Here is a 12,189-nt window from a genome sequence, read left to right on the forward strand (position 1 = left end):
TCTTAAAAAGTGACGAATGAATGATTTATCAGAATAGTTGCTAAATCATTTTCTGTCCATCGATTAATCAACTAATCTTTGCAGCTCTAGTCTACAGTAAGAAACTGCAGGTAAAGCAGTGCAGTCTTAAAATCCTATTGTACTCTTAAAGGCTTTATGGTGACAAACATATTGTCACGTTATGAATGGTACACTATATAGCCAAAACAGGTATGTGAGCACCTGAACATTACACCCGCTTAACCTGTTGAACATTCCAAAAATGCAAAAAAAAAGGAGTGTCTTTGCACACCTGCTGTAAACAGGCACGTAGGAGCTGAAGCAGTAGTTCAAAACAAAATATCAACTCCCCAGGATTGGCTCATATATCAGTGAAAGCCTGTGTGTACGTATTACTTGTCATTTGCTGTTTGAAATGCCAGAAGTGTAGACAGTGTGTGGGAGTCAATTAATTTGTTTTTGAACATGTCATTCCAAAACTATGAGGATTAATCTGCTGCTGTAACAACCTCTGCTCTTCTGGTTTCAGACTTTGAAACCTGGCTGCAGGAATTTGCTTCCACTCAGTCACAAGAGCATCAGTGAGGTCGGCTACAATAAGGTCTGGCTCACAGTTTGTGTGTTCCAGTTCATCCCAAAGATGTTGGATGAGGTTGAGGTCAATTTCTTTCACAACAAACTGGGAAAAACATTTCTGGTGACCTGGTTTTGTGCATGAAGGCATTGCCATGTTGAAACAGAAAAACAGGCATTCTCTAAAAACTGTTGCCACAAAATTGGAAGCACACTGTTGTCTAAAATTAAACTGAATTTGAACCAAAATGATCTCACCCAAACCATGAAAAAACATCCCACATCAAAAATATGCAGATTAGTGTCCACATACTTTTAGTCATATATTGTATAATTCCTATGCCATATTTTGGGAAGCAATTTATAAGTTCAATCTATTGCTCCCCTGAAATAATCTTCTCTGTAAAGGACGAATTGATTCACAACTGTTCTCCACTCTCACAATAAACCCCGGAGTTCAGTAAAAGTACAAGAATTTGTCTCAGTGACACAGTGAAAACCCCACAAGACTCCTCTGGTCTTAAAACAAGCAGCTCATTGGCCTGATCCGCAGCACACTGCTCATCCTGTAAGGCTGAGATATGAACCGCTGGGAGGTTTGTGGGTTGATAGAGGACAAAGCTATGCCTGCTCAGCACATTAGTCTTCCCGCTGTGGGTGGTGACACCAGAGGACACGGAGGACACGCTGAGAGGAGCTGAGAGCAAGCTTTGATAAAACTAACATCCCATAAAGGAGGAGGGCTGCTTTATACAAAACCATCAGATAATGAGCAGCACTATTGTGAGATTAAATTGTAGACAGTCTGTGTTTGATTGCAGCAGAATCTCTGCTGATGGGTCACGACTGTAGATTTGGGAAAATGTACATCTCTAAAGGCCTGGATACATATAAAGTACTGTATAACATGTGGGATGTAAGATATTTCTGCTGGAATCTTTTAGACTCTTTAAAACCTTACAAAGTCAACTCATGAACTCTTATCAAAGCTTAAATATGGTTAACATGGTCTTCTTGTTCCTACAGTTGGATGTTTGAACGTCTCTGTGCAGAATGATGTGTGTGCATAGTTTGTTTTCACATTCGTCTGCAGAATGAAGGAAAGTTTCTCTGTTCTCACCTTAAATCTCAGTTTAACACGTGGACCTACGAGCAGGATTTGTGACATCACAACTAGTTCGGAGCCAGTCAAAGGCCAGTATGCAGCTTAAACAAGTCTGATGTGGAAACTTGAGGCCTGCAAGTGCACAAACACTGAAATAGAAAACAACCTCATATTCACAGATTCTGGATTTAGCTAGAGGAACGAGGAGTAGATGTCATTTTAAGATTTTTTAACTGGTTGACTGAACTTTTTTTGTCTTTCTGATGTGTCTTAAAACATGTCTGGAGGGGATCTTTAAGTCAAGTCAGTTTTTATATAGTATAAACAGTATATCCATCACTGCCATCACACATACTCAAAGTGCTTTGCATCAAATTGTAAAAAAAAACAACAAACACATTAGATGGTGGCAAATGTAGCACTGAAATACAGTAAAGCATCAGTATAATAGTAATAACACATCAAGTAAGATTAAAAGAAGTGTCAGTAAGAATCAAGAGTTAAAATGTGATTGTAGTTTATAGTAAAAGATGAGTTGATTATTTACATGTTATTGAATTTATGATTAATAAAGTACTCTATCTATCTATCTATCTATCTATCTATCTATCTATCTATCTATCTATCTATCTATCTATCTATTACTTATTTAATTTTTTTAAGTATATAGCATGAACTAATGCCATCATAAAATACATAAAACTCAATAGTAAAATACAAACAAAACTGCACAAAACACAAACTATTTACAATTAATAATACAATAAAATTATCATAAAATGACCAGCACCAGATCACTCAATACTACATGACTGATCCCTCTTTAAAAAGAATTGGTTTCAATTGGAGTTTTTTTTTTTCATAACAGCACGTAAATCATAAATCACAGACATGTTACAACACACATAGCAACACTAATAAACATTTCAGTATCTGGCAGCTGTTAGTTCTCAGAAAAAGAGGAGAGGAGAGAAAAGAAATTCCTAAAGAGTGTGACAGCTCCTCCCTAACCTACACTGTAAAAAAAAGATATTTCACAGAAATTTACCGTATTATTTTACAGGGTTTTTTTTTGTTTTTTTCTACATTATGTGTAAATGCCATAAAACACAGTAAGTTTTATTAAAAAATATTCACCATTAAATGAAGACTGTAATCTGTAAATTAATATAATGGAATATTATAGTTTTTTTTAACAGAATTCTTCAATTACTTAATGGTCTTGAATGTTAAATTACATTGAATTCTATGTAAAAATACAAAAAAATATTTTTTAAATATTTTTTTTTGTTTTATACAGTATTCTTTTGTAAATTCATGGAATTATCCAATTTATTCTTAAGATCACAACATCAAAGCACAGATTTCTGGATGTAAAACACAAAAAATAATGTAAAATTATATTCAAATTATCCTCCTTTAACACCCATTAATGGTATCTTGAGAGCTTTAGGCTTTAATTGTATGTGATTATCTCATCTATTTACAGTAAATCCCTGATAAATATTGGTTTTATACTGTGCAAAAAAATAGGATCATGCAAAAATGGCTTACAAAAACATAATTTTGATAATCATTACCTTATATTAGAAAGTAATTACAAGCAACTATCTGATATATCTACAGACTTTTCTAATTAATGTATGAGACTGTAGGAGATTGTTGTATCCTATGTTCTATCCTGGCTGTTGAGACTGAAATATCTATTAATGATTGACATTGATAATTATGTTCCTTGCCTGTTTGTAATTATGTAGACATGAATAAATCACAGATGTTGGTATAGTGGTCTGCCAACTCCTAGCAGTAGAGTAGGACTTGTATTTTGCTTAGCAGTTATTTGAAGAGGGGTAACAGCGGTCCTGAGACAGGTAGGACCAACCATGCCTGTTTAAGCACAGTAGGAGCCTTTCAACCAGCCTGAACATGAACCCTCACTGCATGGCCTTAGCCACTCCACAGTTCAACAAGACAACCCACAAGCAAGGGTATAGTTGGATCAATCAATGCAATAATCATTACAGATTGTATACAGTTGATATACCTTCAAAAATATGTATTGTACAGTTAAAGCCCAACTGTGGGACTTTTGTCTCCCTCTTCTGGCAATAAGAGTAATTACAAAAACATGGTCGACACTTACTTACAATTAAATTATTTTGTCCCCATTCAAGTTAGCTGAGAGTGTATTTTGTCATATGGAAAGGAAAGAAAAAAGAAGGTAAAAAACAGTCTGATCAGTCCACTTTTCTTTGTTCTTATTTTGTGGGAGGTAATCCCACAGGCAAAGCTTAAAAATGGAAGAAAAACTAGTAAAGCATACAGTAAGGGACTGTATGTAAGTATACTCTGCATCAAACAAACAAACAAAAAACTGTTGTATGTTAAAGATTTTCATTTGCATTATTGAAAAAGGTCAATTTCTGAAAAACAAGTTGGGTGGGTGGAGGGTTCATCTGTATCATATTTATGGATTTTCGCAATTCAATTCAAAACAAACAAACAAACAAAAACATTAAACAAGGCTACATTAACGATTCATCATCGCTAAGCTGTTTGTTACCATGGAAATATATAATTTCTGTTCATTTTAATTTAGAAATGAAGAGGTATTTTTTATTTCTCATTTCATTTCACATCAAGACTTGTGTAAGCACTGTCGTACTGCCCGTGTGGTCATATTGTTTGGCTGGAACTCATTGAAATTTGCTTTTCAACCTGTCACAAAACATCTTAAGATTTGTGATTGCATCTGAAATAGTCACGAGCTTAAAAAAAGAATTGTGAAAGGATGAAAGGTTTGACAATATTGAGTTAGACAAATTAATCAGAAAATTAAAAGACCAAAATATGGCTCATAACCATATGAGGTTATCATGTAGGAATATAGTCAACCCTAATTTTATGATACAGAAAGTAATTTTAAAAGTTACCATATACTTAAATTAAATTCTCATTTAATATTTACCAATACGCCCCACCCCCAAAAAGTGTGCTGAACATAATAACTAACATGTATTTAACCTATTGATTATATTTAATTAGTGCAATTACAAATATACAAAAATACACTTTCGTGCACTTGACTGTGTGATTTTAAGACACCATTAAGTTATAATTAAGTTCCCATCAACTTAAAATATTTTTTTCTTCTCATTCCTTCACTTAGATGTTTGACTTTGACTTTGACCCTCTGGTGTTACAGGATAAAACACGCAGTTGCACTTTAAAGGAAATGAAATGACTCTGACTGTGCAATTAATTATATTATTGCGCTTGAAAATTGAGCATTTTTACAATGCAATGGACTGATTTAGCCTGGGACTGTGCAATCTACTGTGCATGACATTTGAGGTTACTGTATATATGGTGCATTGATTGAGAAAAGACTTTGGTTGAAGCAGTCTATTCTATATCAGCATATAGTACAGTATCCTCTAATCTTTATAGTGTACTGCTTTCATATTATCCATCAAAAGCACACACAAAAATCAATCAAAAGTCTATTTTCTCACTTTTCCATAATGAACACACTAAACACTGCTATATACTGAATGAGTGATACAACTGTGGTGAATAATGAATGAGCAGAATACGCTGAATGAAAATTAATGACTCTTGTGTCCACTCTACTGCTGTGTTATTTAGATATATATTGTATAGTCTGAATATACGTTCATATTTCTATCTCCAGTGGATTCAAATGTGTTTTACTTCTTTAGGGAAGATGTCAATGAAAGACAGTCTATACAGGCCCACACACTCCTAAGTAGAGGTCTAATCAAGCAAAATAGGCAAAAACACCTCTGTGGGTCTGTCATTAGGAGCCTTTAAACTGGGAGAAGCAGAAGAATTTAAAAATATATTGTTATGACCCGGCCTAGGAGAAACCCTGGTGCAACATGAAAATGACACTCCCTCTTCCCAGCTCCTGAGAAACAGCAGTCATAGTTGTGGTTTCAGGGTGAGTTAACAGCAAAACAACAAACAAAAGGTAACTAAGCTAATCAACCTAAAATTACCTATTTAAACATAAAGAAAAATACAAATGACTGACATAACTCCTAACTTAACAGAAACAGGAGGAAAGATATTCAACAAAAATGCTATCTACCCCTACAGAAACTGGGCTGTTCAATATATTTGCAAAGTTATTTACAATACTATACACAGAAACATGTTGGCTGGTCGGCAGTGGAGAACTCAGAGACTCCTCGCAGTGATACACCGGAAGGCTACGAAGGGCCAGAGTGCATCTCATGTTCATGAACATTTTGTTCATAGACCGAAAATGAGAAAGTAATAATTATTACACAAATAATTATACATCACACAAACATCGAGCACAAAAGAGTGTAACAGTTCTACCAATGTAGTTACTAAAAAAGAATTTAATTATGATGGTTCTATTTTTTTTTAAAAACAACCATAGTTGCCCAAGCCAGTGTTTCAGAATTATATATATAAAAATGTTTGTGGTCATGTTTCCAGACTTTACAAACTTGCCAGGGTTGTAAAATACTGACTTGCAGTGTTATAAAGTGCTATGCAGGGTTTTGGCATCTGAATAGTCAACAACAACAACAACAACAACAACAACAACAACAACCACCATCACCAGTGCCCCCTTCAAGCCTTCAATATAAAATATTGCTAGAATGTTAAACAAATGTATAAATCTGCCCCCCCAAAAAAGAAAAATATTGCAGAAATACCTTAAAATTACCTCCTTTAAATAAAGATTTGTTTTATACAGTATTCTTTTGTATATCCATAGTATTATCCAGTTTATCCTTAAGGCTGCCCAATCAAAGCACAAACTTTATTTTTGAAAAAGTGACAGCCGTAGCGTGTATGCTGCATGGGAGATGGACCTGCTCTTCTGCTGCTCCGTTCGTTTAAGCTTCAAGTCTATTTTTTCCCAACCCTGCGCGTCAGTGAAGCATGGATATACATACTTTGACTGCTATGTAAATAAATTATATATTCACAATAAAGAAATCCATACATTATGTTAAACTAATTTTGGCCATCTGCACCAAGATTTCAGTTTCTACTGATAGGCTAGATGATCAGTAATTTAGAGAATTTTCACTGTATTGATGATAAGGATTTAATTATGTTATTTTATATATAATGTGTATATTTGTTGTTTTAAATGGTATATTCTGCATAATTCAGTCACTGTACTGCAAGTCAAAAACTGAAAATCACTCTCTTGCCTAAAGCTTGTGCAAAATACTGCAGCAGAGTTTTAACTGGTTACAAATGTAGAGACTACTACATCACTCCAAATTAAGCATCCCAACACAGGATACCAGTCAGTTTTACAAATGGTTTTAATATTTTGTTGATCATATTTAAAGAACAGCTTGATCTGGCCCCAACCTTAATTTCAGACCTTTTTAAACCCTTAATGTCCCTGCACTAAAAGAGGCAAAGTTTGATCATGCTCAATTTCTGTTCAAGTGGCAAATTGCACTCCGTAAGAGCGGCAGCCTCATAGCTCCCCTCTGCTGCTGCTGTGAGGGTCAGAGGCAAAGTTACCATTGTGTGTACATAGAAAAAAATACAGGAAACAATGTTGCCACCTGCTGGTGTGCAGGCACTTTTAAGAGCATGTTACATATTTTCTGTTTTTGTATTCTCAGGACAAGGCTTGCTGAGGCTCATTGCAGAGGATCACAGCCATCGTTGGAATTCTGAAAGTAAGTGGGTGACTTTCTATCTGCCATATGAACTTGAGACTTTTTTAGCATGCAGATTCACATCTGTATGTTAATACTGATTATGTATTCGCTTATTTGTTTGTTTCTGGAAGGAATTTAGCTCCTGATTTTGAATTTAGCCCCTGTTTCCATGGCCAAGGAAAGCCCAATTAATATTTGTCAGAGGTTGGGGACTCAAGTGGCATGACTTGACACGAGTCGCAAATTTGAGGACTTGCAACTTGCTTGACTAACACTGATTAGACTCTACTTGACTTTGACTTGAGGCAGATGACTGGAAAAGACTTGACAATTTTTATTTAACTGAATTGCCTATTTGCATTATTGTAGATACTGAGCATGAACAGTTAAAGTTTGTAGACATGATAGGGTGGCTTCTAGTGTAGTGTGCACAACCCAGGCTTTAAAGACAGTGTCTAGCAGGACCTATACCTGCACTGATTTTCTCTCAAGCTTAATATTACCAGACCGTTTCTGATTCAGACAAGAAGGCTTATGAATTGACAGCTTTTCATGACAGAGCTTCATTATTCTGTTCGCAGTCCCTCACTAGTTCAAAGTCAGTGTAACTCAACCACAGCAGAATGGTGTCTTTCTCTTTAATCAACTGTGTGACAAATGCAATCCTTCAACATCAGGCAAACAAGATGATATTTTTCCTTGATGATGCTTGATGTTTGAACAATTTCAGTGTTCTAAATTAATGGATGTATTAGTCTACACAATCCACAGCAGAAAAAAGTAATCATCAGATAGAATACTATGTTTTGTTGTGCAAGCGCCAAATGCGGGTAGATTTTCCATTTGGCGAGTAAATATATCAAAATAGTCATGTGTTGCAGACAGAGACTCAGGCCGATGCTGGGCTGTAGTATAACTTGCAGTTTTTTTTTTTAATCTGCGCACTTTACAACCACAACAAAGCAGTATATGTAGCTTACAGTCCACCAGCATATTTTTGCTGCTGTTAAAACCCACTAGCTTTGTGCTAACTACTGCAACTGGAGGAAGTTCCTCTTCTAACATGTGCAGTTTTCTCATGACATGGCGTGCCATTGTACCCCTTTCTCTCGTGCTTTAAGTGCTTCTTTCATGGTGACTGACTTGTGACTTAATTGACTTTTCTTGCTTTTAAATCACGATGTTATGATGATGGTAGAAGCTCGGTGGTTGATGACTGTCAGCCATTGGCGATGGATGATGGCATCGCCCATCGGCCCAACCCTACCGTATACTCAGAACATCGCCCTGGGTGTTCTCAGTGTCATCTGTAACATCTTTCTCAATTCATTGTTTTTGGAAAAGCTCCAGACATTATCAGATGACATCACAAATTTGAATTTTAGCAAAATAAGTTTTGGATTAGGGAGAGATTTGTTCATATTCACTAACATTTTGAACCATCTTAGACCATGGGATGGGACGGGACATTGTACTGACACAATGTACAAAACTGTTGCTTCCATTGATGTCTGCTGAAGTAATCTGAATGAGAAAAAAATAAATACATTCTACTAAAGTATTCTGTTTGAGCTCTCATTGGGCTGATCAGCTTCAGACCCACATAATAATTCAATATGGTTGTTTATTGGTTTATTAATTCTGAAACTTTAAGGATAACACTGTAAAAATAGTGAATTACCTTGTACAGTAAGCAGTAAAAGGTAATTTTATGATACATTCTGGTTATTAAACATCTTGAAATCTCATACATCTCAAATGGGGATCTGTATTGAATGGATTGCACAATATTGTAAAATGTCAGTAGAAAAATGTATATATTTATTCAGTGTAAAAGAAGTTGATATAAAGGTACGTTTACATAGACCTTCTAGTTTTTGTACATTCAGAACCCCATACATTAATGTGAAATGTCTGCAGATATATTGGGGAGTTGCTTGCAATTACTGTCAAATAATGTTTATATAAAGTAAACCCTATACATTTATGGGAAAAGCCTGTAAATATATTGGAGAGTTGCTTGTAATTACTGTCAAATAATGTTTATATAAAGTAATGATTATTAAAATTATGTTTTTGTAAACTATTATCACATGATCTTATTTTTTGGTACAGTATAAAACCAACATTTATCAGGGATTTACTGTAAATAGATTGGATAATCACATAAAATAAAAGCTCTCAAGATACCATTAATGGGTGTTAAAGGAGGGTAATTTGAATGTAATTTTACACAATTTTTCTGTGATTTACATCCAGAAATCTGTACTTTGATGGGGAGTTCTTGTGGATGGATTGGCTAATCCTATGAATTTACCAAAGATTACTGTATGAAAATAAAATTCTTCATTTAAATTACGTAATTTTAAGGTAGTTCTGCAATCTTTTTCAATTTTTGTGCAGATTTATACACTTGCTTAACATTCTAGCAATGTTTCATAATTAGATTTTCTTTTTATTTTACAATGGTTGGACTGTAAAAATGCAGACAATGTCCAAAGTAAATATTTGTATTTTTAAAATAGATCTCTGTAGAATAACTAAAAAAATTTTTCACTGTTATTTGACGGTAAGTGTTTGGCAACTTTTGCTGCTAGACTTTTTACTGTTTTTCTTTTACAATTTTTTTTTACAGTGTAGGAGGGTGCACTTTATGCTCAAACATGTAAGTGTTTTCATACAGGGTTGGCATTGTGAACAAACAGTGAAAGTAAATAATAATGGTAGTTTGATATGACATCATATGAAAATATTGATATGAAATGATTAAAGATAGGTTCCTCACTCTTTTTAACATATGGAACAAGGATGACAGAACCAAGGCATTAATTGCACCAATATTATTGTATATAGAAATTACATCATAAATGTATTAAAACATAAAAACACCAATGAATATACTTATAAAAAGAAAAAAAAAAGTTTAGTTAGCCTACTTAAATCTTTAAATAGTTAATGAAATTGATGAATTATATGTACACAATTAAGCTTGAAAGACTAAATGTAATTTTCTAATTTAATATTAAATAATTCAAAAGATGGGAGGGATTTAAACTTGGAATTATGGATGTGAAATTTAACAAATGGAACTGATAAATTTTTATGTAAGTTGTATTTTCAAGTAGTGTGTCATTATCAACCCATTTCTTTAAAAACAGTGATTTGCTTTCACGTTTACTTTATGTTTCACCGTCGCACTCCCTGTTACGCGTTGGTGTGCGTGATGACGTCACCAACGTCCTCCACGTCACTCTCTACATTTTTTTATTTTTTCAGTTGGTCTGTCAACGGAGCGTTAATGCTGAATTGCACTTGAACGGGAACTAAAAAAAAAAAAAAATACAAAAAACAAAAAAACAACACAAAACTTAAAGATGACCGCTCGGGTGAGTGTATCTGAAGCGAATATTACAACTTAAACACATGTAAACAACGCAGAATACTAAACATAACGTGTACTTTAGGGACTAGAGGCTTTTTTGTGGACTTGAAGAGAGCCAGCGCAGCACTAAGTTAGCCTGTGTGGCAGAAACACTTGTCATTCAAAACTTCGTAGGCAGCCCGGAAGACGAATGGAGGATCTTATGACCACTAGGACTGTTGTTAGCATGTTTTAACTTCACTACTGTTGATCCAGATGTAGTTAAATATGTGTTAAAGGGAGGTTGTTTTAGCCACTGCACAGCTAAACTAGCTAAAGTGTGTCGTCAGTACTGTTATTGTACTGTAAGCTAAATTTAACTTTGAGCTTTTAAAAGCTAAATCAATGGTGGCTAAAGTCTTGAAGTGGAATGAAGGAAGTGTAGCAGCATTAAACGGGTTAAAGGGAACAAGAAGAGCAGTCATTAAACTAGATAGATTTTAAATGTACCATTCATTCTTTTCACTAGTGGCCATTTTTAAGAAGCCACAGTGTAAACAAAGTGTCTTTCTATGTGTGTGTGTGTCAGTGTTTTTGCATTCATAATGCTTTCTTTACGGCAGCTGTTTGCACATAAATAAAACAAACAGTTGCCAGATTATTAGGTACACCTAGTAAAAAGTGAAAGTAATACAGTCTAATACAACAGCCAGCAGTAAATCCTGGCTTCATGGAGGGTTATTATGGTTGCAACTAATTAACTAGGAATGTGCAACGCATATTTAAAGTATTTATGTATATTTTAATCTAAATTAATTAGATTGTGCTATGTCCTTTTTTAACATTTATTTTACTGTATTATTTTTATTAATTCCCTTAGCATTCTTCTTACTGCTGCCTTTTTCTGCCACACAAAATTTGGTTTTATTGCATACAATGACAACAAAGTGTCTTATGACTAAACTAAAGATAATTTTCATTATCGATCAGAGATCGTTATGTCCATCGCGAAGTTCCACAGCTCAAGGTGACGTCTTTAAACTGCTTTTTTAAGTGTGACTGTCCAAAAAACATTAATATTCAGTTGCATATAAGGAGATATCCAGCATACAATCACACTTGGAAGGCAAGAACCAGTTAACTCTTGTCATTTTCCTGTAAAAAATTACTTAATTGATTATCAAAATAGCCAAATAATTCAGTTTTTTCAGCTGTTGTTATAATATTAAGTTTTTGTTTAAACTGTCTTGGTGAGTCTGACAAAATAATCTTACGTCCACTTGCTTTTTCTGCGTCTCACGTGTCTTGTGTAGTATATGGAGTTCAGGAATACTTGTGCACTCAAATGATGGTAGTAAGTGAACCTTCAGTTAATATTTCTTTCGTCAAATTACTGTTTCCAAGGTCAAGAATGAACTTCCGTACATTATAATGTTACCATAAAGTTCAGTTAACACCTC

General features: G+C 34.4%; 1 protein-coding gene across 1 annotated transcript in view; it reads left to right on the forward strand.

Moving 5' to 3' along the window:
- The first annotated feature begins 10,621 nt into the window (after positions 1-10,621).
- The window catches only part of LOC137171610 (vesicle-fusing ATPase-like), a 30,843-nt gene continuing 29,275 nt past the window's right edge, over positions 10,622-12,189 (forward strand). The window contains exon 1 of the mRNA XM_067575632.1: positions 10,622-10,754. Within this exon, the coding sequence (XP_067431733.1) occupies positions 10,743-10,754 (12 nt within the window). The 5' untranslated portion in view covers positions 10,622-10,742. The remainder of the gene's footprint in view (positions 10,755-12,189) is intronic.

This window comes from Thunnus thynnus, chromosome 20, assembly GCF_963924715.1.
Source record: "Thunnus thynnus chromosome 20, fThuThy2.1, whole genome shotgun sequence".
Taxonomy (NCBI): domain Eukaryota; kingdom Metazoa; phylum Chordata; class Actinopteri; order Scombriformes; family Scombridae; genus Thunnus; species Thunnus thynnus.